The 27,292-nt window shown below is 42.2% G+C and overlaps 1 protein-coding gene across 1 annotated transcript in view; it reads right to left on the minus strand.

The window, feature by feature from the left end:
- HSD17B12 (hydroxysteroid 17-beta dehydrogenase 12) overlaps positions 1-27,292 on the minus strand; it is an 88,654-nt gene that overhangs the window by 43,251 nt on the left and 18,111 nt on the right. The window contains exons 2-3 of the mRNA XM_084850964.1: positions 12,307-12,353; positions 8,792-8,867 (exon numbers count right to left, since the gene is read on the minus strand). Of these exons, the coding sequence (XP_084707090.1) occupies positions 8,792-8,867; positions 12,307-12,353 (123 nt within the window). The remainder of the gene's footprint in view (positions 1-8,791; positions 8,868-12,306; positions 12,354-27,292) is intronic.

Below are 27,292 nucleotides of genomic sequence, written 5' to 3' on the forward strand. Positions count from 1 at the left end.
GAGTAACAAGACTGGCTCTCCATTCTCTAATGAATATATAAATACAGAGTCAGGTCTTCCCAGAGCATTTACAGACAAGGATGCAGCAGAAAAGACAGGGCTTGATAATGGAGCAATAAGGACGAAGTAGGGAACACTGAGTGGTAATGGACAAATCAGAAAAGCTAAGGCTATAGATGTTCCAGAAGGCCTTTACCAACTAACTGGATTTTGACAAAAGATATCAAGGTAAGGGCAGTAGCTTGCTGTGGGTAGGCAGAAGATGCTGTTCCCAGCCATAGAAAGTAGTAACGCAGAAGGCACAACTTGGTCACTGGCAGTAATATGGAAATAAAATGTTTTTTAATTGGAGAATTATCAGTGGGAATTTTTCCGCTGCTGTATTTTTCTGTGGAAGTTTTTCAATTTCTAAAAATGCATTGTTTCACAGAACTGTAACTGTAGCCCTCCTATATTCTATCCACACACTCCAACAACACATAAGAGGGAGATGGATTGCAGCTGCTGTCTCTGCACCAACTGGCACTGCCCTGACCACTGTGTGTTCAGTGGAATTTTAAAGAAAGCAATGCTGAGGTCTTAGTTAAAAAAATTCACAAATCACACATTTAGATCCAACAGTTTGAGACAACGACTGCCCAGTATATGATTTGCTATTTCTGGGCAAGGTGTGAACATGTGGTGGCTTCTCTGCTCCAGGCACTGCTGGATGATTCTGATTTAATCTGGTTTCGGGCCTCAGTTGGGGACCGAAACATGCTTGGTTGCCCTGGTGGATGGTTTATGCCTGGGAATGGATGGGGGGAGTGCAACCCTATTGGTTCTCCTGTACCTTTCAGTGGCTTTTGATACCATTAACCATGGTAAACTTCTGGATTGCCTATCACGGTTGGGCTTCGGAGGCATGATGCCTTCTTATCCTTCCTGAAGGAGTGGTCTCAGAAGGTGGTGCTGGGAAGATTTCTGTTCTACCCTATGGCCATTAGTCTATGGTGTGTCACAATGTTCCATCCTGCTTTCATTCTTTTTACATGAAACTGCAGGAACAAAGTCATCTGGAGGCTTGGGCTGAAGTGTCATCAGTATGCAGATTATACACAGCTCTCCCTCTCATTTTCATCCACTCATTCTACAGGGACAGTAGAAACCTTGAACTGTCTGAAAGTGGTTTTGAGGTGTACGAGGGTGAACAGGTGGAAGCTTAATCCAGCTAGGATGGAATTACTGTGGGTAAGAAAAGCAACTATTCTGGATAGAGATTACATTTCCCCCTAAATGTATTTATTTAAAGCAATTCTTGGCTGCCTTTCAGGGCAGAAGCCCTCCCACTGTGGCTTACAGCAATAAAATACATAAAAACAGTTAAAATATTAAAAACAATAAAAACAACAACAGCAGTCAAGAGAAGGCCACGATAAAGAAATATGTTTTCAAGGCCTTCCTAAAAGCCTGCAATGACAGAATGTGGAGGACCTCCGAAGGCAACTTGTTCCAAAAGCGTGGGGCCACTGCAGAGAAGGCCCTCTCACATGTGATCAACCACCTGACTGCTCTCATGGGTGGGCAAATGAGAAGGGCCTCTCCTTCTGATCTTGAAGTGTGGGCAGGCTGATATGGGAGAAGGCGCTCCTTCAAGTAACTTGGTCCCAAACCATTTAAGGCTTTAAAGGTCAAAACCAGCACTATGAATTGGGCTCGGAAAGGACCACGTGTGCAGTTCAAGAGTTTGCCTGCATTCCATGCTAATTGGGGAAGTTTAGGTGATAGTGGTTAGCAAGAGTTTTTTACCAGCTTTGGCTGGTTTACCAATTGCATCCCTAACTTGAACAGATCTTGACTCAGTTATCCATACTGCAATGTGCTCTATGTGGGGCTGACTTTAAAGGTTGTGCAGAAGCTTCAACTAGTGCAGAATATGGACACCCAAGTACTGGTGGGGGCTGGTCAGTCAAATTATGTGATACTTATACTGCACCAATTGTTTCTGAGCCCAATTCAAAGTGCTGGTTTTAACCTTTAAGCAATGGGTGGCAAACGTGTGGCCTTCTAGATGTTGGGCAACTGCAGCTCCCATAAGTCCTAGCCAGCATAGCCAATGGTGAAGGATGACGTAGTATACAAAACAGTACACATGATTTTGATATTTTATTGTTTTTGACTGCTATTGAACCTCTACATACAATTATTGTTTTATTAAAGCTAGCCAACTAGTCCTGCAGAGTAAAAGTGTTTCCTGACAGTGATTCAAATATGTTCTTGATTACATTTTTGGGAAATAAACTTAACCTGTCATTAATTAGCTAGTATTTTCTACCACAATATTTCTGTCTCTAGTACCCTGCCAACGATCTTCCAGGGGAAACTGAAACTTGCCCTCAGTCTTAGCTACTTCAAATGATTATGTAACATCTTTACTGTGCTTTTACAGTTACTAAATTTATATCCTGCCTTTCCTGTGGCTAACAATAAAATACAGCCCAAACAACAAAATTATTATAACTGAAACATTAAAATTCAAAGAAAACCCCAAAGAAATAGTTGTTGTTCAGTCATTAAGTCGTGTCCGACTCTTCGTGAACCCATGGACCATAGCACACCAGGCCTTCCTGTCCTCCGCTCTCTCCCATAGTGTCAAATCTCAAATTCATATTCATTGCATTGGTGATGCTATCTAGTCATCTCATCCTCTGCCGTCCCCTTCTCCTTTTGCCTTCAATCTTTCCCAGCATCAGTGACTTTTCCAGGGACTTTTCTCTTCACATTAGGTGGCCAAAATATTTGAGCTTCAGCTTCAGTATCTGTCCTTCCAATGAGCACTCAGGGTTGATTTCCTTTAGGATGGACTGATTTGACCTCCTTGAAGTCCAGGGCACTCATAAGAGGCTTCTCCAGCACCACAGTTCGAAAGCATCCATTCTTCGCCGCTCAGCCTTCCTTATAGTCCAGCTCTCACAGCCATACGTTACTACTGGGAAAACCATACCTTTGATTATGCAGACCTTTGTCAGCAAGGTGATGTCTCTGCTTCTTACTATGCTGTCTAGATTTGCCATAGCTTTCCTCCCAAGGAGCAAGCGTCTTTTAATTTCGTGGCTACAGTCACCGTCTGTGGTGATCTTGGAGCCCAAGAAAATAAAATCTGTCACTGCTTCCATTTCTTCCCCTTCTATATGGCAGGAAGTGATGGGGCCAGATGCCATGATCTTCGTTTTTTTAATGTTGAGTTTCAAACCAGCTTTTGCACTCTCCACTTTCACCCTCAACAAGAGACTCTTTAGATCCTCTTCACTTTCTGCCATTAGGGTGGTATCGTCTGCGTACCTGAGGTTGTTGATAATTCTTCCGGCAATCTTAATTCTGACCTGGGATTCATCCAACCAGTGTTTCTCATGATGTACTCTGCATATAAGTTAAATAAGCAGGGCGACAATATGCAGCCTTGTCGTACTCCTTTCCCAATTTTGAACCAATCGGTTGTTCCATGTCCGGTTCTTACTGTTGCTTCTTGACCCTCGTACAGGTTTCTCAGGAGTCAGGTAAGGTGGTCTGGTACTCCCATCTCTTTAAGAATTTGCCACAGTTTGTTGTGATCCACACAATCAAAGGCTTTAGCGTAGTCAATGAAGCAGAAATAGACGTTTTTCTGGAATTCTCTTGCTTTCTCCATGATCCCGAGAATGTTGGCGATTTGATCTCTAGTTCCTCTGCCTCTTCGGAACCCAACTTGTACTTCCGGTAGTTCTCGGTTCACATACTGCGGAAGCCTAGCTTGTAGGATTTTGAGCATCACCTTGCTGGCATGCGAAATGAGCGCAATTGTACGGTAGTTTGAACACTCTTTGGCGTTGCCCTTCTTTGGAATTGGAATGTAAACTGACCTTTTGTGGCCACTGTTGAGTGTTCCAAATTTGTTGGCATATTGAGTGCAGCACTTTAACAGCATCATCTTTTAGGATTTTAAATAGCTCAGCTGGAGTACTGTCATCTCCGCTAGCTTTGTTGTTAGTAATGCTTCCTAAGGCCCACTTGACTTCACTCTCTAAGATGTCCGGCTCAAGTTCAGTGACCGCACTATCATAGCAATCAGGGACATTCAGATCTTTCCTGTATAGTTCTTCTGTGTATTCTTGCCACCTCTTCTTAATCTCATCTGCTTCTGTTAGGTCCCTGCCTTCTTTGTCCTTTATCATGCCCGTCTTTGAACAAAATGTTCCCTTGAGATCTCCGATTTTCTTGAAAAGATCTCTAGTCTTTCCCATTCTATTGTTTTCCTCGATTTCTTTGCATTGTTCATTTAAGAAGGCCTTCTTGTCTCTCCTTGCTATTCTCTGGAACTCTGCATTCAGTTGGATATATCTTCCCCTTTCTCCCTTGCTTTTCGCTTCCCTTCTTTCGTGAGCTACTTGTAAAGCCTCATCAGACAGCCACTTGGCTTTCTTGCATTTCTTTTTCTTTGGGATGGGTTTCGTTGCTGCCTCCTGAACAATGTTACGGACCTCCGTCCATAGTTCCTCAGGCACTCTGTCTATCAGGTCTAATCCCTGAAATCTATTCCTCACCTCCACTGCATATTCATAAGGGATATGATTTAGGTCATACCTGAATGGTTTAGTGGTTTTCCCTATGTTCTTCAATTTAAGCCAAAATTTTGCGATAAGAAGCTCATGATCTGAGCCACAGTCAGCTCCAGGTCTTGTTTTTACGGACTGTATAGAGCTTCTCCATCTTTGGCTCCAAAGGACATAATCTGATTTCGATATTGACCATCTGGTGATGTCCATGTGTAGAGTCGCCTCTTGCGCTGTTGGAAAAGAGTATTTGCTATGATCAGCATGTTCTCTTGACAAAACTCTATTAGCCTTTGTCCTGCTTCATTTTGTACACCAAGGCCATGCTTGCCTGTTATCCCGGTGATTTCTTGACTTCCTACTTTAGCATGCCAGTCCCCTATGATGAAAAGGACATCTTTTTTGGGTGTTAGTTCTAGAAGATGTTGTAGGTCTTCATAGAACTGATCAACCTCAGCTTCTTCGGCCTCAGTGGTTGGGGCATAGACTTGAATTACTGTGATGTTGAATGGTTTGCCTTGGATTCGTACTGAGATCATTCGATCGTTTTTGAGATTGTACCCCAGTACTGCTTTTCCCACCCTTTTATTGACTATGAGTGCTACTCCATTTCTTCTAAGGCATTCTTGCCCACAGTAGTAGATATAATGGTCACCTGAATTAAATTCGCCCATGCTTGTCCATTTTAGTTCGCTGATTCCCAAGATGTCGATGTTCAATCTTGCCATCTCATGTTTGACCACCTCCAGCTTACTTTGATTCACTGATCTGACATTCCAGGTTCCTAAACAATATTGTTCTTTACAGCATCGGATTTTCTTTTCACCACCAGACACATCCACAGCTGAGTGTCCTTTCAGCTTTGGCCCAGCTGCTTTACTCTTTCTGGCGCTACTTGGAAATACCCTCTGCTTTTCCCCCAGTAGTATATTGGACACCTTCCGACCTGAGGGGCTCATCTTCTGGCATCATATTGTTTAGCCTTGTGGTACGGTCCATGGGGTTTTCTTGGCAAGAATACTGAAGTGGGTTGCCATTTCCTTCTCCAGTGGGCCACATTTTGTCAGAACTCTCCACCATGAACTGTCGGTCTTGGGTGGCCCTGCACAGCATAGCTTATGGCTTCACTGAATTACGCAAGCCCCTTCACCACAACAAGGCAGTGATCCATGAAGGGGTAAAGAAATAGTAGTGCCCATCAAATTAAAGCTTCCTTCCGCAACAAATCAGCTTAGGGTGCAATCCTGTGGCTTTTAGATAGCGTCTAGACGGCCATAAGATTTTTCGGTTTCTGGGAACCTGACTCTCCTCCTCCTCCTCCACCACCTCGTAGGCAGCACGGTTTGTCCCTGGCTCCGCGCTCATAACAGCAGCATGGAGTGGGTGAAAAAGGGGCGTTCCTGGAGGCGGGGAGGAGACTGCAGAAGCGCCATTATGATGTTTCCTATGCACCATTTGGCCTCCCTGCCCCGCTCTGACATACCCCAGCTAGACAGCTGAAATCAGTCATCTAGCCACAAATGCCGGAGCGCAGAGGACAGGATCACCGCCATGCTTCACCTGCCCTGCATCGGATCATTGGCCACCTCCAAGTTTGGAGGCGACTGACTATCCCCGTGGACTGCGCCCTCCAATGCCAAAAGCCTGCTTTTGCCTGCCAGCAGAAGGACAACAGAGATGGAGGTAGCCTGGCCTCCCTTGGAGTCAGGGAGCAGCCAATGAGAAGGCCCTGTTAATGGCAGTACATAGAAAAGAGCCTCTACCAAGGTTCTTACAACCTGGGAAGGCTCATATGGGAGAATACGGCCATTTAAATAGCCTGGTTCCAAGTCACATAGGGCTCATAACCAGCACTTTGAATTCTGCCTGGAAATGGACAGATAGCCAGTGAAGTTAGTTTAACAAAGGAGTCACATGCTCCCTATACCCAGCCCCAATCAGTACTCTGGCTGAAGCATTCTGGCCCAGCTGAACTTTCCCAACCATTTTAAAAGGTAGCCCCAGGTTCAGCACATTACAGTCATCCAAACAGGATGTAACTAAGGCATGTATCTTTATAGACAGGGAATTAAATGATTTACACATATGAACATATGTGAAATTTGAACAACTGGTCCAGGTTCAATGGGCTATTTAATTCTTAATGTTTAACTAGATTGTAGGAGTTAAATAGGGCAAATGGGGAATCATAAAAAAATCACGTCCATCCCCTTTTGTTAGAGGGAACCATTGCTGGATCAAAGGCTCTTCTGTGATCAAAAGGAACCCTTCCTTTTATGGAACAGCAACTCTGGATCCCAACCTTCCTGCCCCCCATGTGTGCGCGTATATATAACCTTATATATAAAGTTTCAATATGGCTTTTTGAGCTGAAGTTAATTATCCCAATTAAGCCAACTTTTTAAAAACTAAGCTGAAGAAATATTTCCTCCTTGTGTCATTGCCACAAAACAGTGACATCTTCATTCTTGAACATCAGTCAAATTTAACTGTTTGGGTACATGTATTTTCAACTCAATTCTTTTGAAATATTTACATGTTTACTACAACTTTAAAAAAAGAGAGGCCTGAGGCAAACTACCTGAATGGGAACCTCAGAGAGAAACAGCCAAATCTGGCAAAGCTCATGACCCTACATCATTTTTTGAAAGCCTATTTTTAAAAAGCCTTTCTAAACTTGCTCATTCTTATGTATTTATGAAACTAGATTAGTTTCACCTACATTAGTTGCAATGTAACTAAACAGCATTCAAGAGGCCACCAGAGTGGTTGTGACAAATCTGTCCTTGCTTAGGGATTCTCTCAATTCTATAAGTAGCTGACCTCAGACTAACAAGTAACTGATCATGCTCAATTTCCCGAGAGCAGCATCATCTGGGATATGTGTGTTCTAGCCTGATACAGACATACAGAAATTATTTTACAAGATTCTGGGATCAGGCTTGTCTTTCCATCTTTAACGTCAAACAATCTCAAACAATCTTTACTTGGTAAGATATGGAATGAGAGTACAGAATATATACAAAACTATGAAGTAGTTGTTACATCAAGCAGAACACATTTCAAATATCTCTAAGGATTGTTTCAGGAGCATTCCTTCCTTAAAAAAAGTTAAAACATCTTAACATGTGACAGTTTTGAGATGACACAAAAGGAGTAGAGAAGATGAGGACAGATGTTCTCGTCCTGTAATCTCTCAGCTCTGTTTCTAATATTTATACGATTCCTGAGGAGCTGGTTATGTGGGATACTTAACAAAGAAAGGTACTTAAGCTCAGCACTCTTTAACTATTATTCTTACCAAAATAATGGTAAGACTAGGGAGTAAAATATTTTTTCATTTTCTTCTCAGCACTGCTACATAAAAGGTTTCCTTTACGTTCCCAAACAGGATACTCGATTTTAAGTTACAACTTCATTCTCTTCCTCAACCTCTGTTGTCTTTGGACTAGCTTAACCTTGAACTGTTTTCAGTTTTATTCACTTCCTAAAACATTTCCTGTCATCCTCACTCATTTATGTCATAAGCAGTAAATATTAACAGCCAGCCATCCTTCCTTCAAACTTCTTATCTGAAGCATGCATTATTTTTTCCTGAGTTTAGGTGGGAAAAGTTCGATCTTGTTTGTGACTTGTCACTCACATTAACACTAACAGGTTAAAGAGGACAGAAGAAAAATACAGGGAAAAGTTACAGCATGACAGAGTGAATGCCAGCAAAATAATGCAGTCTTAATATTAGATTCTATCTAATATTTTATATGCTTCTTTAATGAGAGTTCCAGCTTCACGCTGAGAGATGCAGAGAACAAAATATTAGTCAGGATGAATATTTGTTAGGCAGTCTTGCAAGGTATTTCAAAAACAGTGCAAAGACTTCTGAGGCAAATATTCATCACATGGTGTTCACTGTTATTGTTACAGTATTTGGAAGAAAAAGGTATTTCGTATTTTCATAAAGAGAAACTCAACGTGAGATAGTTGATGTACATTGTTTCCCCAACTATACCACAAACTGTTAATATTTCAAAGCGCACTAAGACTAGTACAACTTGAGATTATGAGTTGCTTATTACCACCATAAAGAACTTTTAAGAACTATGAACTATTATCTAAATGAAAGTGAACCTATTAATGTTTAGATTGATGTTTAAGGTGTTAACTTCAGCTACTTTGTTTTAGTTCTCCATATACTATGGAAGAAAAAAAAGGCTACTACTTACTTATTTCACTGGCAACTTGATTCAGTTTTTCCTGAGATCTGCTGATAAGAACCACCTTCATTCCACGCCTTGCTAACTGAGAATATAAGGGATAAAATCCAAGAGGGCCAGTTACAACTGGGTGTCAGCACTTTATAGATAAGCATCACTATTTATACAAAATCCAATTGAGTTGGATCCCAAAGTTTTCTCTCTGTGTCAGGTGGAGGAAAAGTTTGGATCCAGTTCCTAATATCTGACTCAAACTGGATTCACATATAAGATAAAATGAATTACAAATATGGATTTAACTACAGGACTAAGACATGCGTTCTTTGCAGTAACCATGAGCAAGATTATATACAGTGGTGAGAAAAAGTTTGTGAACACCTTAAGATTGTCACATATTTCCAACCTAAAATGTTATTAGATCTTAATCTAGCCCCATAATCTAAAAAAAGAACAGCTAATTTGATTAAAGAAATGACATACCAACATGATGCTTTTTCAACATTTATTTATCTGCAACTGATTCAGCATTCAATATCCATGTGTGAAAAAGTATGTGAACCTTTAGATTCAGTACCTGGTGGCACCCCCTTAAGCAGCAATGACTTACAGTAAGCATTTCCTGTAACTGTTGTTCAGTCTCTCACATCGGTTTTGAGGACTTTTGGACCATTCCTCCTTACAGAACTGCTTCAACTCAGTGACATTTGAGAGCTTCATTGTATGAACAGCTCCCTTTAGGTCCTGCCGCAACATTTTGATGGGGTTTAGGTCTGGACTTTGACTGGACCATTCTAAAACATGGAATTTCTTCTTCTGCTGGCATTCTTTTTGAGATGTGCTTGTATGTTTAGGATCTTTGTCTTGTTGCACAACCCACTTTCCGTTCAGCTTCAGCTCACAGACGGATGTCCTGACATTCTCCTCTAGAATCTTCCGATACACTGAAAAATTCATGGTTGTGTCAATGATGACAAGCCGTCCAGATCCAGAGGCAGCAAAGCAAGCCCAAATCATCAAATTCCCCCCACCATGCTTGACGGTTGGGATGAGGTTCTTCTGTTTGAACTCAGTGTTTGTTTTTCACCAAACATAACTTTTCTCATTGAGGCCAAAAAGTTTTACCTTGACTCGTCTGTCTAGAGAATATTGTTCCAGAAGTCTTGGGGACCATCTACATGATCTTCAGTGAACTTCAGACAGGCAGCAATGTTCTTTTTAGAGGGCAGTGGTTTTCTCCTGGCTATCCTCCCATGAACACCATTCTTGTTCAGTCTTTTTCTGATCATTGATACTCACATTAGCCAAGGTGAGAGTGGCCTGCAGATCCTTGGATGTTACTCTGGGGTTATTTTTGAGTTCCTGGATGATGCACCCATTTGATCTTGGAGAGATTTTGGAAGGATGACTGCTCCTGGGTAGAGTGACTGTGGTCTTGAACCTTCTTCATTTGTAGACTACTTGCCTGACAGTGGATTGGTGCAGCCCCAAATCCTTAGAAATGGTTTTGTAACCCTTTCTAGACTGATAAGCAGCAATAACTGCTCTTCTGAGGTCCTCAGAGATGTCTTTTGATTGTGGCATGATGTGTTTCCACACAACCATATGGTGAAGACTAAACTCACAACATTTCTGATCTTTTTATAGGGATCCCAAACTCACCTCGTAAGATCTACCTAATTACTTTAACACCTGACTATAATTATTCCCTTTGAGCTGTTGCAACCAGGGGTTCACTTACTTTTGCACATACCCTGACTCCTAAGTACTCATTGTTTGCCTAATTTATACATCATTTTATTTCACAAGACACAGAATTGGTTAATGTAAACCCTACTGGAGATTTAGAAAAAGACTGAGTTTGATTCAGAAGGTAAAACTATGGAATTTCTATAATTAGCATTAGGGTTCACAAACTTTTTCTCACCACTGTACCTATATTACGTGTTCAAGGAAAGATCTCCAACTCATAATTAAGCTGGACATTCAGCTGTTTCTAGGTCTCTTCAAAGACACCAACTCACTGAAGTAACAGCGCCTCTCATGAATGTGTAAATAAGACATCTATCCTAAACTGAGGTTGTAGGTATCCAGACGTGCACATATTCCCGGCCTTGATTACCAAATCTTAATACCGAATCCAAAGTACCATGTGTAAGTAAGCACTATGTCTGGCACCCAAATGAACACAGCAAAATTGGCAAGGATGACATAGCATTGATATGTTTTAAGAGGCAAAGATTTTCCTTTTTACTTAAATAAAACTATCTGGCCATTTGGCATTTCTCTACTAGTTTTACTGTCTTGCAAATATGGAAGGATTCATCTCTTCAATGGAGAACAGCAGAATCTGCTATCAAATGGCAAATTTTAACTATGGCCTGACCAGCCCAGTGTACTGCTAAATCGAATCACTTGAAGTGTCAAATGGCAGCACAATGTGTTGATGGCACACTGAAGTTCCTTTAAGCCAGAACTTTTCAGAACTTCTGCCACATTATAGAGTAAAATAAAAGTGTATTTAAGCGTTTAAATAATATTTAGAAAATATCTTATATTTTAAAATGTATGAAAATATTTTTAAAATTATTAATACTTCAAAAAATAGCATCTTCTAAGCTTTTGTATGCTATTTTATTATGGTCTTATTATGTATTGTAATATTCTCTAGACGACTATTGTTTGGAACAGATACCTGTCTGCAAAGCAACAGGAGACAAGGATTCAGAGTACTGACAAATTGATGGTCAGAATATGGAAGACATTGGAAGCTTCTAATCTAATGTCCAAGCTTAGGGTGGTCAGATGCAAAAGAGGACAGGGCCCCTGCACCTTTCATAGTTGTGCAGATGAGAGAATTTCAGTAGATGTAGCTTGCATGGTGAGTTTTCACTGTGCGTGTGTGTATGCACACACATATGTGTGAATGCACACACATATGTGTGAATCAGTACATACACGCATACAATGTATCATGGTGACTCACAACTAACAGATATGAAGGGATTTTTAAAAAGCCAACTTCAGCTCTACAGTATAATTTGCTGAAAATAAATCTGATTATATTTAATGCTAACACAGAGACTGTCCAGATTATGGATGCTTTGTCCATGGTAAGGAAAGGCAATGACCTCCAGTGCCAACAGAGACCAACCAACCTAGGGAAAACAACACAATACACACAGATTCCCAGTGACAGAAATTAAGGCCAATACATACAACCATTTTGAACTATGTGATTTAGCACAGCTTTCATAAGTTACCTTTTCCAGCACATCAACCCATCTTTTGTATACTGAATCCCATATTTTCCATTTTCTTAAACTTAGTTAAGAATGCAAATGCATTGATTTGTGGACTCCTTATTGCACATTGTGGCATTTCAAATTAAGCTACACATGAATGAACAAATTTCTCTCTACGTCATTGTTTGCAAAAGTGAAGTAATTATTGCTCGGACCAGAGCTATAGTTGGATGCATAAGCACACTTGTTGAGGGGGAAAATATGAAAAAGCTGAAGCCTTACCTCTTCTGCATATGCCTTTCCAATTCCATCAGTAGCTCCCGTGACAACTACAAAATGGGAGGGAGGAAAAGAAGTTTTAGTGTGTATTTAAGTTTCAAAAGCTTATGCCATCATATGTCTTCCTTGGCTTTCTAAAAGCGATTATCAATTTTTTTTGGGGGGGGAATAGTTTTTAAAACATATTTTCTATCCACTGTAATCTGATTTAGCATGCTTGACTTTTATTTAGTAGATATAAGCTTAGAATAATTCATATCTAATAAATAAGGGCTATTTAAATAATCTCAGAAGTTTTTCCAATGACTAAAAGTAAGTGACCTGATACAGGAGACACACACTTTTAGATCTAAATTACACACAGCCATACCCCTTACAACACAGTTTTAAGGAAGGGTGCCCTCTAATTTTCTCCTCCAATTCAAGCATTAAACTGGCTCAGCATCCCTTCATCTGAAAAACAGCACCTGCCCTCTTTGAACTGGGATTCAAGACTACTGTGAATACATATCTGGATGCAAGTGATTAATCTATATGCCACCACTCAAACATGAAGCTCACTGGAAGTCTTGGACAAGTAACCTATCAAGCACTGCTTCATGCAGGGAGGCGCTACCCTACATGTCTGTGAACGTGCACCCTGTTCTGCTTCCCTATCCAGTGGGAGAGCTAGATGGAAAATTGTATGTTACCTAAATGGAGTCTCATTTTGCTGATGGGCCCGCATAGAACTGGAGGCATCAGTGTACTAATGTCTTGTGATACCTCATGAACTTTCCCAGAGTGGGGAAGAGGGCGTAACTCGTGAAAAACCCAGAGGAGGAAGCGAGAGAAATTCTATCATGTACCCATACTGCACAATAGCAAGCACCCATTCATCAGTAGTAATACAATGCCATGCAGCATAATACCTGCTTAGACACAAGCCAAAGGAGGGTGAAGAGGTAAACACAGTTAGTGGCAGGTCAGAGGCACAGCTTCTGTCCATCTCTTTGCTTCTGATGCAGAATATTGAGTGGAATGTTGATAATACAGAGTGAAAGGGAAGGTCTGTTTGGACTGCTGGGTGCCCATCTTTTGAAAGGGACAATCACCCAAAGAATATGGGGATTGTCACTGGCATTATGACCTATTCCATGACCTAGAACATGGATAGTAAGGTTGCTGGATTGCATCAACACCCATCTTTTTTGCTGAGGTTTTGATCTTATTGATGTGGTCTAGCACATCATCTGTTGTCAAATTAAATAAACTCAACTCATCAAACAGTAGGTCCTTGATACATGAACAAGCTTCTTTGGTGTACCCAGTGAAATGCAACCACGTATGGCGACATAAAGTGATCTCTGCTGCCATGGTCTTGGCTCCACAATCCACCATATGTTTGGCAATATTCGCCTGCTGCTTCCCTAGACTAATCTTTAAGAACACTGCAATCTCTTTTTTGTCTTCTGGGAAGTATTCTAAAAAGCAGTTTTTTGTCAAAGGAAAAACTGGTACTGAGCCATGTAGGCTTAATAATTCACAATACGAAAAGCTAATGCAGCCACAGAATAACTCTGGTGGTCCATAGCATCCAGCTTACAACCTTCTTGATCAATTGAAGCAGAGTGAAGCTTTGAGGACACCTTGTTATGACCGAACTCAATGATAATGGATGTTGGTATGGGGTGTTGAAAAAGAAAAGTACAATGATCAGGTTGGACAGGGTAAAGATTTTCTAGCCTCTTAAATGTTGGGGGGGGGGGCTTCTTCCAGGATGCTCTTCCTGCCCTGAAGAAAGAAGGAAGGACCGGTAAGACAATAGGTCCAGTAGAATCAGACTGGATGAAATCCATCACAGGATCATCCACTGGGGCACCAACTCACTTAATCTCTAGTCCTAATTATGTAGCCATGCTAAAAAGCTGTTCAGTGTAATTATGTTCTGTTGGGGATTGTGGCAAATGGCTGCCTACTCCCTGACTTGGGAACTAAGCTGAAGGTTGGGCTGGCTCTGATCCAGACAAATTTGATTGACAGTCATCTGGGTCCGATTCTAACTGTGTTGGTGGTTGTAGTGGAATGGGAAGAGTCACAATGTGAAGGTCAGGTGTGGAAACTGGAGTAATTATAGTGTGAGGAAGAGGCACTGATAACTGTGTAACCATAGCCAGAGGGAGGACCTGTAGAGGTTCCAACGAAGCCAAAACCAATGGTGTTGTGGGCACTACCAGAGGGGGCTGAACAGACACTAAAGGCATTACTGGAAGTGTTGTGGCTAGCATCATCAGCACTTGCAATACTGACATGATCAGATTTGACGCCAGTGGCTGGGACACGGTAGCTGTAACAAGGTGTGCAAGGTGTAACAAGGTGAGACCTCTGCCCATCTCAGATTGAGATCTCCTGGAGACCAACAAATCTTGTCAAGCCTGAGGGGGATAAAGTTCAAAGTAGCAGGGTCACTCCCTGTAGTGCCTTGGTGGAGACTCTCTCCTCTACAGTGATCCTCTGTCCCAGGAATGAGAGACCAAACAAGAGTATTGCCAGGACAATCCCCACCCTCTTCTGAGTAAAAATTGGTGAGATCCTTTTGAATAGTACATGTCTGGTTGGCCTCTCCTAGAGTCTGGAGAACAACAATAATGAGGGATGGCTCTCAGCATAAAATAATGCTTGGTAGTTCTTGATGATATGGCGGCAGATAAGAGTCCCTTATTTTTCTCTCTGACATTGAACCCATAATAAGGATCTTATCTGAGACCACGGGAGATTCATCTGGAGGCTTCTGCACCATTGGAAAGGAAGAGAAGTAATGGAGGTGGAAGTTGTGATGGCTCTCATTCCAGTATAGCTGTGGCATCCTGTGGAACAGGAGATGGTATGGATGTACTTTGGTACATATCCCCATCCCTCTGCTTAGATTTTTTCCCCTTTTTCTTCTTGGACTCATCAGCTGAAGAGCAGTTGGATTTGTCCTTCTTGGAGACAGTCTGACACAGCACTGGTGGGGGATCAAGTGCTTGACTATTTAGACTTGAGTGTGTGTTGCCAGTACCAATGGTCTGGTTGGTTCTGAATCCGAGGCTGAGGCCATTTCAAGTGACAGTTTTGAGCAAATCGGGAGTGAAGCTGACTCTGATTGCTTTACTGAATCTGCTGCTGGTGAGGCTCACCCTCAAAGCACCACTCAAAGGGGTGAAAAGTGGTTCCACTTCACCTGTTTATCAATGAGCACACAATTCTATGAAATGACCCTTGCCAAAACCTATCAGAACGAAATTGTGGCCATTAGTGGGAGGCAATCTGCTCCCACAATTTGCACATTTATGGAATGGGGCCAACAGGGCCACAGACCGCTGAGACACGCCACATGAGTGGCAAATCATATTGAGCAAAAGGAAATGGAAAAACATTTAAAAGAGGGAAGGAAACAAAATAGGAAAAAACGAAAAAATGTGACTGCAGCAAACACTCAGCACAACCATCTACAAATGATGATTTAATAGTGAAAGCTTTCAACGATACTGCTGCTGTGGATGTGGATACTTAAGGGAAAGGTGGGAACACCACTCTCTAGGTGTGCACAGGAGGGAGGATAGGGCAGGCTTCTTGCCTAAACATCTGAGCTCTCGAAAGTTCCAATGGAGGCTCTGCACAGGCACAAAACCCATACAGAAAAAGAAACAGAGAAGAATAAAACTTCAGCTTTTGCAACAAGAATGCTATCAGAACAAGTCTGATCACAGAAGTTCCTAAATGAGGTCACCACAATGGTGGATGAAAGAGAACTGAGGGAATAGACAGGAACCCACTGGGGACATATGCACTGAGATGGTGAGGGAGGGTTCCCTCCAAAACTCCTCAGCTACAGACGTTTCCCAAAACGAGGCTCCGCGCAGGTGCAGAGCCCATATGTGTGATGCATAGAGACCACGAAGAACTAAGCTTCTAGAATTACCCCCATCTCATCCTTAGTCTAGGGTTACATATCCAACAGTACTTGATTAGTTACCCTCTACATACTAGCCATACTGTGGGGTTCAGAAATAGGGTGAACCATATTTTCTTTCCCACCCACACATACACCCTGCATGCTTATGGATGAAGTGGGGATTCTAATCACTGACAGCAGAGTCCTCAACATTTTTGAACCCGTGGGCACATTTGGGAATTGGAGATACTGCTGTGGACACCACCACAAAATGGCTAATCAGTGGATCGCAGCTTTGGCATCTACCTGTTGCATCTATGGATTTAAGGCTGTGACTTACTCAGCAAACACTTGCTTCGTGTTTATTGGAGACCACAATGTCTCTTTAATAAGGGATTATCTAATTCAGCTAATTGCTGGCAGTGCAATACAGCTAACGCTTCTTTTAAACACGTTTTGGCAATGTCCAGATAGTTGCTTCTTTCTGCAGGGAGCTTATTACATAGAAATGTTTTGTGAACCACCCAGAGAACTTCAACTATTGGGTGGTATAAAAATGTAATAAATTAATAGATAAATATTTTGTTCTGGAACAGTCTTTAATATTCACTGATGTGCATGCTCTTTTAAATTATTTACCTGCTTCATGGAAATTAACAAATGGTCAGCGTAAATGGATTCTCTGCACTACTTTGACAGCTAAAAGACTGCTATTACAACATTGGAAGGGTAAACACTCACATCCCACACTCACACATGCAAATCTATGTATGTATGTTAAAATCCATGAATTCATACAAATCCAAGTATGTATATTTAAAAAAAAAATGGGTGCCAGCAGAATGCCATTGGAAGTGTCCACGGCAGCCGCATTGGGAACCCCTTACTTAGAGTCTAATCACAAAGGAGTCTAGCATTTATGTTGGGAAGGGAGAAATCAGCATTTCTCTCTTCAGCAAGTAATACTGTATTATGTTATTCCACAAGTGCATTAAATGCAGCTTCCAGTAGGAGCTAACAAATCAAGTCTTCCAATGCAAAGCATGTAACAAAAATGGTAATACTGGATACACATGAACATAAGATGTGAAAAAAAAAGTTTCTACTACACAACACTGTGAAAGCTAAACAGAAGTCATTCTAGCCCCTTCAGAGAATAAAAACTGGCAAGAACAGTGAGTAGCCCTGCTTGACATCAAGGAGTGCCTCATTTAATAGATTATATAAACACTGGCATTTGACCAACAATTTCTTCTAAGATTATCTGCAGCTCAGAAAAGTATTTTAGCTTGTGTTGGTTAAAACATTCTACTGAGTGTTTTTAGCCTACTAGAAACTTATTTTTAGTAACAGCCCAATCAACCTTATCAAAATCAAGCATCAAAAATAGACTGGAGAAACACTTGAAGCAAATGCTATTTTTAGCTGCTCTGTCTTTTCCCGGCCATTACCCACCCGAGTGCTTAGTTATTCCAGGCAGGTTCTCCTCATGACCTGTTTTTCCCCCTGAACACCTGAACACAGAAAATACTCGATTGATTAAAGATTAATACTGCCGCAAACTGTGACAGCTGCCTTTTGTCTGTGTGCTTTTGGGGAGGGGGAGTATATGCAATGACAGAGAGCTTGCATCAGTATTCCTCTTGGGATCTATTACATGGAAAGAAAATTGCTATTTCAATTCCCCTTTGTTTCTAAAAATAGCAGCCCCAATTGATTCAAGCAAACAGAGCACCAGCTTAGCAGTGCCAAATTTAGAAGCCACTGAAGTCCCTAGGAGTGAACGCTAATGCAGTCTAACACATGCCAGCTCATATTTTAACAAGAACAAAGAAGATAAGCATGCAGACTCTGCAAGTTAATAGAACAGCAGCAACACAATACATTTACTGAGCTGAAAATCTGGTGCAGAAAATGAGACAAATGTGAGCTTCTAAACCTCTTTTTTCATTCAAAGTGCTACTGTACACCTTAAGATTTTGCATGCACTACCCCCTCAACCAGAACCCACCCCAAATCATGAAAAGGTACCAAGACATAGTGGATTTCATATTTATTTGTTCGTTGCATTTATATCCCGCCTTTTTTCCTCTTGCAAGGAACCCATATGAATGAATATAAGCATATAGTATTACGATGCTTGCACAAGGGGATTTTTCTCCCTACTGCTGTGTCCTGTGTCTTCCCCACAAGTTCCTTGAGAGTTTGGGAAACCTCCAAAGCAGTGAGGGCTGAGCCATGGAGGGGCTCAATCAGAGGAGGAATTGGATGGGAGGCACCTTGTATGAATGTCCTTATCTCACTTTTGTTTCTTTGCTGGATCCAGCTTATTGTCTTAAGCAAGCAAACACTGGACAAACATTCAGCTTCCAAGTCAGCTAGCTGCTTTTTAATCATCAGCAAAAGAATATGTGTAAGATTGGATAGAATGGAGTGCTGTGGGCCATTTAACCATCATGGGAAGAATAAGAAACCAATACTAAAAGAACTACAGTCCCGCCGCCCCGTGGCAGAAGATAAGGTCTGAGCCATGAAGCATTTCATTTGGAGATACAATGTCATGAAAATGGAAAAAGGGATCACTAAATAGTTGTGTAGATTAGTTCCAATGAAAAAATTAAAAAGCAAACAGTTTTTTCAAACCTCCCCCCCCCCACATACACACACTCACTCACGCGTGCGCGCACACAGTCACGGACACACCTATCTATCTATCTATCTATCTATCTATCTATCTATCTATCTTGAGAGTGACACATGCTAACTTCACTGGCTCCCAGTCCATTTGACGTACTAGTTTTGACCTTTAGAGCCCTTTACAGCTCAGGAACACTTTATCTGAAGGTGAAACCTGTCACCTTATGTACCTACCTGCACATTAAGATCTTCAGTGGAAAACCTCTTGCAGGTACTCCCCATTTGAGGTGAGCTGGATAGCTACCAGAGAGGGGGCCTTCTGGGTAGTGGTGATCCAGTTATGAAACACTCTCCCCAGTTCCGAGAAGTTTGTCTGGCTATAAATGTAGGACAGGCTTGTAAGGGAGCCAGCTTTACAAGCATGAGGGGGTGCCCCAGCTGACAAAACATGTCAGCCCTAGTGACATTGTATCAATGTCATAAGAATTTAAGCAGACAGGTAAGTTAAGCATCCATGCGAGGAGAAAGTAAATACTATCTTTTTATCATACCTGTACACTGCAATCAACATCCAAGGCTTATTCAGAGTGCCTCCTCCAAGGGAGGGTCGGAGGAGAACAACAAAGGAAAGAGCCTTTTCAGTGGTAGCCCTCCAACTTTGGAACGCTCTCTCCAGTGTGGCCCATCTTGCACCAACATTGTCATCTTTTCAGTGTCAGGTCAAGATTTTCCTCTACTCCCAGACATTTGGAGGCATATGATAGGTTTTTTATGCATCAGTTGTTTTGATCTGGCCCATACTTCAGCTAATGGGCAGTATAGAAATGTAATAAATAAATAAAATAAAAACTGGTGTTAGTTGTGCTTTACCAGAGAGGCTGTAAGACCTAGACTAAACCCAAGTTTGGAAAGGGGGTAAGAAGGGCCACAGTGCAGACTAAGCACAGTGGAAAATTCTGCTTATAAATAAAATGTATGCTTAGCTTTCAGTTCAAGCTCGGTGTAGGTTCAGTTCTAGGTCTTTAAGTGAAGTTCAGCAAGCTCAGGTTTAGATGCAGACTTCAATCCAATTTAAGAGCTCAGCTTTTAGTTCAGTTTTAAAAACCAAAGCATACATCTAGAAAAGTGCATACTGAGCCAAGCATACAGCAGGTCAGGCCCTTGCACTCACTAAGGGAATCTAACTACATTCTGACCCTAATCTCTACCCAGTGTCCATCCACTTCCCTAACAATAATTTACATTCCCAGGGTGGGGAGGGGCTCAACTGACCTATATTTCATCTCACTGGAGTCTGGTACAGCCCCGTAGTTGAGCCACACACACCTTTATTTTTTAAATGAGGTCTTCCTAACTGGCTGCAGCAGTAACTGCAGTAGCAGTAGCCAGGGCTATAAAAAATGGGACGGGCTTGTGAGGGAGCCAGCTCTATAGGTATGAGGGACAGTCCCAGCAGACAAAGCAACTCCGCCCCAGTGACGAATCATCACGGTACTAAGTTAAGCAGACAAGAAAGTTAAGCACTCTTGTGAGTTTAGCAACAGCATAAGCCAGGGCAGTTGACACTGACTCCCCTTTCTGATAGTAAATAACATTGTTTACTTGGACTTGCAAAAGGACTTTGACGAAGTCCCTCACTAAAGACTCCTGAGTAAACTTAGCAGTCATGGGTTAAGAGAAGAGGTCCTCTTATGGATCGGTAACTAATTAAAGAACAGGAAGCACATGGTAGGAATAGCCAATTCTTGCAATGGAGGGATATCAACAGCGCCCCCTCCCCGGATCTGTATTGGGACTGGTGCTTTTTAACTTATTCATAAATGATCTGGAAAAAGGAGTGAGCAGTGAGATGGCCAAGTTTGCTGATAAGAGTGGTTAAAACAAAAAAATGATAGCAGAGAGCTCCAAAAGAATCTCTCCTGGGGAATGGGCTCAGTGTAAACAAGCATAAAGTGATGCACATCGGAGCCAAAAAAATCCCAGCTTCACATATATGTTGATGTGGTGGTCTGAGCTGCCAGTGAATGGCCAGGAAAGGGATCTTGGGCTTCTGGTGGACGGCATGATGAAAACATCAACTCAGAGTGCAGTTGTGGTGAAAAAGGCAAATTCCATGTGGGGCATCAGTAGAAAAGGAACTGAAAATAAAACTGCAAATATCATAATGCCTTTATTCAAATCTATGGTGCAATCACACTAATACAGTGGTCAGTTCTGGTCATCCACCTCAAAAAGAATCTTGTAGAATGATCAAGGGGCTACCCTTATGGGGAAAAGTTTTGGGATTTTTAGCTTAGAAGAAAGACGAGTAAGGGGGAAATGATAGATATGTATAAAATGATGTATGGTGTGGAGAAAATGGATAGAGACGTTTTTCTCCCTCTCATAATACTATAATTCAGGCTCATCCAATAAAGCTGAATGGTGAGAGATTCTAGAGAGACAAAAGGAAGTACAGGGAGTATTGTATTGGGCTCAATCCTCTTACCCTACTCTCCCCTAGAGCCAGCCCCCCATCAACCACTCCCCTTAGTTTCAGGAGGCGGGGTGGATGTGGGGTATTCAAAGTATGACAGGTGTAGTTCAATAAACCCATTAAAATGCGCTGTGTTGTTATTTATGGCCATGTAGGACATGCAATTGGCTTAGTCCCATGCAGTGTCTCCCTTGACCACCAGGGGCACTGTAAGCAAGTTCCTAGCATCACCAGCAGGGGGAGCCCACAGGCTTAGGCCTGTGCATCAAAATGGCAGATGGTACATGAAATGGCAACCATGCTTTGGACTTCCAAATCAGTGCACAGGCCTAATTCAAACTTTGAGTGCTTTCTGTCTTAATTACAGCCCTGCTGTCCCTCAAGCAGCAAGAGGGCAAATGGTCCTGGATGTAAACAGAAGTTCAAATGGCATACTTTAAGGACCCAATTTGATCCCCAGGCCAGCAGTTGCTGAATGCTCTAAATCATGGGCTAGACAGTTTACTCCTTATCTGAGAACTTTAACAAGAGTAGGTTGAGAATGTGGCAGACTAACCACTAGCAGCCTTTATTAAACTCACAAGGGCAAAGGTAACAAGCCTTTTAAAAAGGTGAAGTTGTCTCATCTCCCAATGATGACGTTTATAGTCAAGTTAGGTTTATCTCCTAGTAATAAGTTCATTTCTAGAATATCTAATGCAAAGGTGGGCAACATGTGCCCCACACCTCTCCCCTGCAGCTGTTTTTTGCAGGTCCCGCCAAGTTCCCTTGCCACTGCTGCTGCTGAATTTGCTGCTGTGGCAGCAGCAAAAATCACACCAACTTAGCAGGGGAACGAGATGCTCCCCATGCCTTGAGTTTCTGCTAAAATGACATGATTTCTGCAACTATCTCAGCAAATTCAGCAGTGACAGGGTACAGTCCTCAGTAAGGAGCAATGCACACCCCCAACCCCCAGAAGTAGCCCACCTTTGGTCTAATGTACAGTGTTAGAGATAGGTTCAATCTACCTGTCCGTTTCAATATTCCGTGGTTTATACACTGTCTTAGAAAAATAAATGTTCTATTGTTCCTCATGCTACATTATATAATAAAGGGCAGACACAATGTTATTTATCAGTCTGAAAAGAAATCACAAAATGAAAGATACATGTCTTGACTATTCCACCTTTGTCGGTTGCAGATCTCCTCAAACCAATGCCTGAGGATCATTATTAATCACTCCTGTAGCTTTCTGCATACTAAACGTACATTCAACTACACAGCCACCTTGTGAGTTAGGTCTTTATTATTATGGAAGTTAGAAGCAGAGGGTGTGATTCTCTCAAGGATACTCAACTTTTATTCCCAAGCAGAAACTTGAACTAGGTTTTACTGGTGGATCATAACCAATCCAACACAATCCACTAGCCCAGGTGCCCCTAACCTTTTTGGACCCATGGGCACATTCGAGAACTAGAAACTGCGTGGGGACCAGCACAAAATGGCTCCCATTGAGGATGCGGCTAGTCACATAATAGCTACCATGGGGGGCCTGGTTAATCAAGAGGTGGGGGAGAGGGGAGAGAGAAATAGTGAGGCTAGAGGCTGGGAAGGAGGGGGAAATGGAAAGAGTTGCTTCCTGGCTCACCCAGTCTCCTTCCGTCCTTACAGACCTTTCTCCTTTGCTCTCTCTCGCTCTCCTCCCAGGCTCTAGGCTCGCTATTTCTCTCCCGCAACCTATTTCCTCATTTCTCTCCCTTCCCTGTACCTAGCCTTCTTCTTCCTCTCCCTTCCTAGCCCTTAGCCTTGCTCTTTCTCTCCCCTCCCACTCTCTTTACCATGCTGTTTCTCCCCTCCTAGATTCTAGCCTTGCTCTTTCTCTCTCCTCTACCCCTTTGCCTTGCTTTCTTTTCCTGCCTGCTGAACAGCTGATCAGCAGCAGGTTCAGGAACAGGAATGAGAACCTGGTATCCTAACATTTTTCAATTTTTAATTTAAAAATATTATTTTTGAAGGGTATATGGAGTGAAGAGCTGTGCGGGCACCACTGGAGGTGCTTGTGGGTGCCATGGTGCCTGTGGGCACCACATAAGAGTCCCTTGCACTAGCCCATATTGGTTTTCAAGAGCATCTCTCCATACAAGTATGTCTGAGGAGAAAACAGAACACCTTACCCACAGGTAATAATGCATTTTCAACTTCAGTGTGCTTTGTGGACAGGTTGATGTACGTGGGGACTGGGAAGTGAAACTTGATTGAGAATTATAGCCAGGGAATCTGAATCTATTAATTTACCCCTTCCATACCTTCAGTGTTTGTGTGCTACAACAGTTTAGCCATAATAGACAATAAGCAGAGATGCGTAAGCAGCTACGAATAGAAAAAGATGAATGAAGTGCATGACGTTAAAGATCTGTGAATTGAGGAGTTTAATGCATGAACTGAAATCCAAAGTAACCCCTTTCCCCCTACATTGCAAGGCATAATAGAGAGGAGAGGTAGAAGGAAAAATGTGATCTGACACATTTACAAAAACTGATGGCCTGTCACCCAGACACCGATGAATATTTTCACAGGATAAAAATGGCAACCTACAGTCTAAAAATAGACCAGTGTGCTGCAGACCTGTCTGGTTTTGCTACGTTACTAGAATACCAATGCAATTCCTTGCTGGTACACCGCCACCATGCTTTCACAGTGAAGGAGGAAAAAATCTGGGTTTGTATATTCCTCTTCTGGCAAATATACAAGGATTAGTGGCATGTTAGGTGTGTGTTTAGCTTAAGTTTTGCAGAAGAAAGAAGCTAGCATCAATAAGAAACTTCCAATACTCACTGCAAAGGAAAATTTCCCTCCACGCTTCAGGAATAAAAACAGCGTTCTGTTAAATTTTTAGTAACTGGATCTCAGGACAAAATTATCTCATTCTTTAAGATGCAGAATAATGTATCAGAGGAAAGGAATTTCACAATTCTGGTACAACTACTGAAACCACTTCTACATGTGCATACACTGATGCACAGAAAAGCAGTACTGAGGGATCAAGTGTTCATACTTGATCTAAAAAGGTCCTCTCTTGCGTCACCACCAAACGCGCCTCTGAAGGAAGCGGTGTCAAAAGGGCCTACCCGAAAATCTTAAGAAGGCTTGTATGGGAGAAGGCAGTCTTTCAGGTAACCTGGTTCCAAGGCACATAGGGTTTTATAGATCATAACCAGCACTTTAAATTCTGCCTGGAAGCAGATAGGTAGCTAGTGAAGGTGTTGTAATTAGCCCTGGTCAACAGTCTGGCAACAGCATTCTGAAACAGCTGAAGTTTCTGAACAGTTTTCAAAGGCAGCCCCCATGGAGCACATTACAGTAGTCCAAAGGAGATGTAACTAAGGCATGTGCGACTATGACCAGATCAGACATCTCTAGGAACAGGCGTGGTTGGCACACTAGCCTCAGTTGTGCAAATGCACTCCTGGCCACCACAGAAACCTGGGCATTGAGGTTAAGGGCAGACTTCAGAAGTACACCCAAACTGTAAACCTGAGTCTTCAGGGGGAGTGTAACTCCATCCAATGCAGGTTGGATCACTATTCCCTGATCTGCCTTTTAACTGACCAAGTTTAAGCTTTAATTTGTTTGCTTTCATCCAGTCCATTACCAATATCAGATTTACAACTAGTATAGTTTCCTTGGATTTAGATGGAAAAGAGAGCTAAGAGTTGGGTGTCATCAACATACTGGTATCACCGAACCCAGAACTCCAATCTCTCCCAGCAGTTTCATGTACATGTTAAATAGCATGGTGGATAAGATGTACAAAACACCACAGTCCAATAGCCATGATGTCACTACCTTCTGAGATTGCCCCTCCAAGAAGAACCAGAGCCACTGTATAATAGTAGCTCACAGTCCCATCTCAGACAGACGCCCCAGAAAGATACCATTGCTGATGGTATCAAAAGCTGCAGAGAGGTTAAGAAGTAAAAAGGACACACTCCCCCATCCAGTTCCCAGGGTAGATTGTCCACCAAGGCAACCAAAGCAGTTTGTCTCATAGCCAGGCCTGAAGCCAGATTGAAATGTATCTAGATAATACGCCCAATCCAGAAATCCCTGGAGCTGAGAAGCCATCACATGCTCCAGCACATTACCCAAGAATAGAATATTGGAGACCAGCCAGAAGCTATCCAGTACAGTGGGGTTCAGGGAGGTTTCATTTGTTTGTTTTTAACAAAGGTCTTATCACTGCCTCTTTTAGGCAAGATGGAATCACATTTTGCCATAGAGGCATTCACCACTACCCATATCTACTTAGCTAGTCCCCATACGGTTGCCTTTATAAGCCAAGCGGGGCAAGGGTTTGCCTCCTCCTTTGCCCACTCCCTCCCTGTACCTCAAATGCCTTTGCGACGCTGGCATGTAGAATGACTGGGGTGTTGTTTTTTTACTATTCTTGCCCACTGCCTCTGTAGCCTGAAGAAACCTCCCACAGTTATGGGCTCACACATAATGATCCAGTTTCCACATAAGTTTGTCACTTCAGCTTTCAGTTAACAACCTATGATTGCCCTGTATGTAGGTTGTTAGTCTGATGTCTGAAGCCAGACATTCAGGATTGTTTAGGGGTTAACATTCCTGGGTTGTTAATGAAAGCGGAAGCAGGCAAGTAGGTAGGAGGCCTCATGAACGCTCCTGTGCACTCAAACAAACCATGGTTAACAAACCACAGGTTGCTTGATCATGTGCACTGCGTCTAGGTGTTGCTTGTGCTATTTTCTGCTAATGGTTGTGTAACCATTTGCAGAATAACTCCAGCTGTTGTAATTTTGCCACTAGCATAACACTGGATGTAACCCATAACAATGAATATGACAATTAACACAGGAAACACCTAGCCTGATGAAGTTGTAATATGCTATGATCCCTTTCCTTGCAGCAAGCCTGTGTCAACGTAATAGCAAACCAAGATTTGCTGACAACCAGGAAAGTAGGGGCTTGGGGAATACAAGAGGAAAACACACAAGTCAAAGCCTTATTCCTGGCTTGTTCACCATAGTTTGGCATTATATCTGAAGTGAGCCACTGTGGCCTGTGAGAAATATTTGATGGGTTCTTGGCATCCTGGAAGAGAGCTCTGCAATTGCAATCTGACTTATTTTGTTTAGAAATGCCGGGAAGGATGCCAAAAAGATTTCTTAAAATTATGTCCAATACCGTGCATCAATAGCAAAACTGTTTGCCCTGCAGAAAAGCTCCAAAAATATAGCAAGGGAAGTGCAACTACTATCAAACTTCTTTGAATATTTCTGTTAGTTTTCTTTATGTAACTTATTCTCCCTGAAAAAACAAAGCAGAAGGGCCTGCAGATATTATATAGGCATCATGTTCAGCAACCTCAGTTCCCCTCCACAGATAAGAGCACATGGATTAGACAGTGTCCTGGTCACATGACAGCTCTTCCCTTTGGGATTCAGTCACATTTAGTCACCATTCATGCAGTTGAGTCCCACTGCTCACTGAGAGCATAGTACATTCATGCCACAGCCTAAGCACATGAATGGTGCCTTTTCAATTCATAAAAGATTCACAGTGCTTGCCTTATTGATAAAGTCAAGCACACTGGGAAAAAACTTAATCATGGTTACCAGACATGGAACATGTCAGTTATAAATAAAAAGGTGACTTCCTCACAAATCAGTTAAGCAAAGTCCCAGAATCCATGTTGTGTCCCAACACCATGAATTCAGGCTGCTTTGCAGGAGAATTCATGTGTCAGCATCCTTTCTGCAACATCTGAAGTATATTTACCTGTCTGAATGCACTGTAAACATGCCCTTAGGGTGTTTCACTCAATTATTGCTCTTGGGGAACATCACACTGTATATTTTGTTGTTGTTGTTGTTGTTGTTCAGTCGTTAAGTCGTGTCCGACTCTTCGTGACCCCATGGACCATAGCATGCCAGGCCTTTCTGTCCTGCGCTCTC

This window comes from Heloderma suspectum, chromosome 1, assembly GCF_057233095.1.
Source record: "Heloderma suspectum isolate Gila_16-S chromosome 1, 16-S_ref, whole genome shotgun sequence".
In the NCBI taxonomy this organism is placed as follows: Eukaryota; Metazoa; Chordata; class Lepidosauria; order Squamata; family Helodermatidae; genus Heloderma; species Heloderma suspectum.